Raw genomic sequence first — 1,586 nt, forward strand, 5'->3', positions numbered from 1 at the left:
ACCTGAGTCCAGCAGAGCCCGAGCAGGAAACCGCCCTCCTTCGTCATCTTCCACGACGACGACTGCTGTTGCTAGCAAGACTTGCGAAGAATACTGTTGAGCCGCACCAGAAACCAAAATGTCGGTGGCTGTCATGTTAACCACCTGAGACGAACCCGATCCGGAAGCTTCGCTGGCCTCGGAGGATTCCCTTGGAATTGAAGGATGGCTGCCCCTAGCAACCGCTGCGACCTTTGTAGAGCTATCCTTCTCCGACCTGAAACACACCAGATTCGACGGCCTTCGTTGAAAGTGACTCGAGTACACGGATCCTTCGTTGTAGAAATTCCGTCAAATCCTTCAAGGAATCCTTATCGTTTGTGGACGAAAACTCTTTCCATCCTCTGCGGGTCACAGGGTCCAAACGATTAGTGAGAAGATTTACTAGCAAAAGGTCCTTGTACTCTGCTGGCTGGACGACCTGGTCCAAAGTTTGCACGGCTCTTTCAAACCCCTCAACAAGAACGTGTAAATCCGAAACCGACTCTTTTTAAAGCGAAGGCAGACTAAACAACGATTGAACCTGTTTTTTCTTGAGCTGTTTGCTATTGTTATAGCGTTTTAAAAGAGTGTCCCACGCGATTTGATAATTGGCCTGCGTAATTTTCAAAGGATCAATCAACGCCTTTGGTTCCCCTTGAAGACACCCCTTTAAATAATGAAGTTTTTCTACTTCTGGAAGATCGGTTCTCCAGTGGATCAGAGACGTGAATAAATCCCGGAAACTAATCCACTCGTCGATGTCGCCGTTGAAAGTCTGCAGCTTAATCTGCGGCAGGCGCACATGGTCCAGCGCGCCATGCAGGGTTGAATCGTTGGCACGCGTTGACTGGTTCAGCTCTAGTGTATCTTGCAGTTCCGTTGCCTTGTCCGTGAGGGATGACTTCGATCGGTAGTAACGGCTGCTGTAAAGCAGACGCTGATCGTTGTAGGTCTCATCTTCAGCGGTGTAATCTTCATGGCACTTGATTTCCACCAACGTCTCGCCGTACTTCTCCCAAAGTTCGTCCAATCTGATCAAGCGCATGTTGACATCGGTAGCGGTAGTAGCTTCTTCGTAACCTTGGGTGAATTCCAAAATGTCGTCCAAATCGGCCTGGATCTCTTGCAGCTTGACCACCAGGTTCTTCAGCGATGCAGGCTTTCGAGGTGCCATGTTGGTTGGTATCAATCAAGCAGGAAATGAGAATAGGATGGAGGGTGTAGTGATCCGCGTGATCCTAGGCTTCGGCGGGCATATACTATGTATATTTACCTAGCACAGTAAAATGCGGTTCCCATCGAAAGTCCAGCGAGCAGGAACACGTTATCTCCAACGGTTGATCGATGACGTCACGGTTATTGTCTCAGAACAGCTCAAAACCTCAAGTGTGTAGGTGTATGTACGGAAGAGGAGGAGGGGGTACGCATGTAGTATCCAACGAGCCTGGCCACGGCTGGCCATATACCATAGTAAATTACCTTCACAAACTGGTAGTGGTTCCCAGTCGGTAATTCAATTCGCAATCCAAAATTTGTATTTCGGTTGAACTCGATAGTAATGCTCA

At 48.6% G+C, this 1,586-nt stretch overlaps 1 protein-coding gene across 1 annotated transcript; it reads right to left on the reverse strand.

The window, feature by feature from the left end:
- Positions 1-529: 529 nt before the first annotated feature.
- Positions 530-1,195, reverse strand: LOC134290291 (uncharacterized). Its single transcript, XM_062857392.1, has one exon. It carries the CDS (start codon positions 1,193-1,195, stop codon positions 530-532), a length of 666 nt encoding a protein of 221 aa, XP_062713376.1.
- Between the last annotated feature and the right edge of the window lie 391 nt (positions 1,196-1,586).

This window comes from Aedes albopictus, chromosome 3, assembly GCF_035046485.1.
Source record: "Aedes albopictus strain Foshan chromosome 3, AalbF5, whole genome shotgun sequence".
NCBI lineage: Eukaryota > Metazoa > Arthropoda > Insecta > Diptera > Culicidae > Aedes > Aedes albopictus.

What these genes read in the sequence shown, in the direction of transcription:
- LOC134290291 (XM_062857392.1), bottom strand. Translation starts at nt 1,195, where the DNA reads ATGGCACCTCGAAAGCCTGCATCGCTGAAGAACCTGGTGGTCAAGCTG.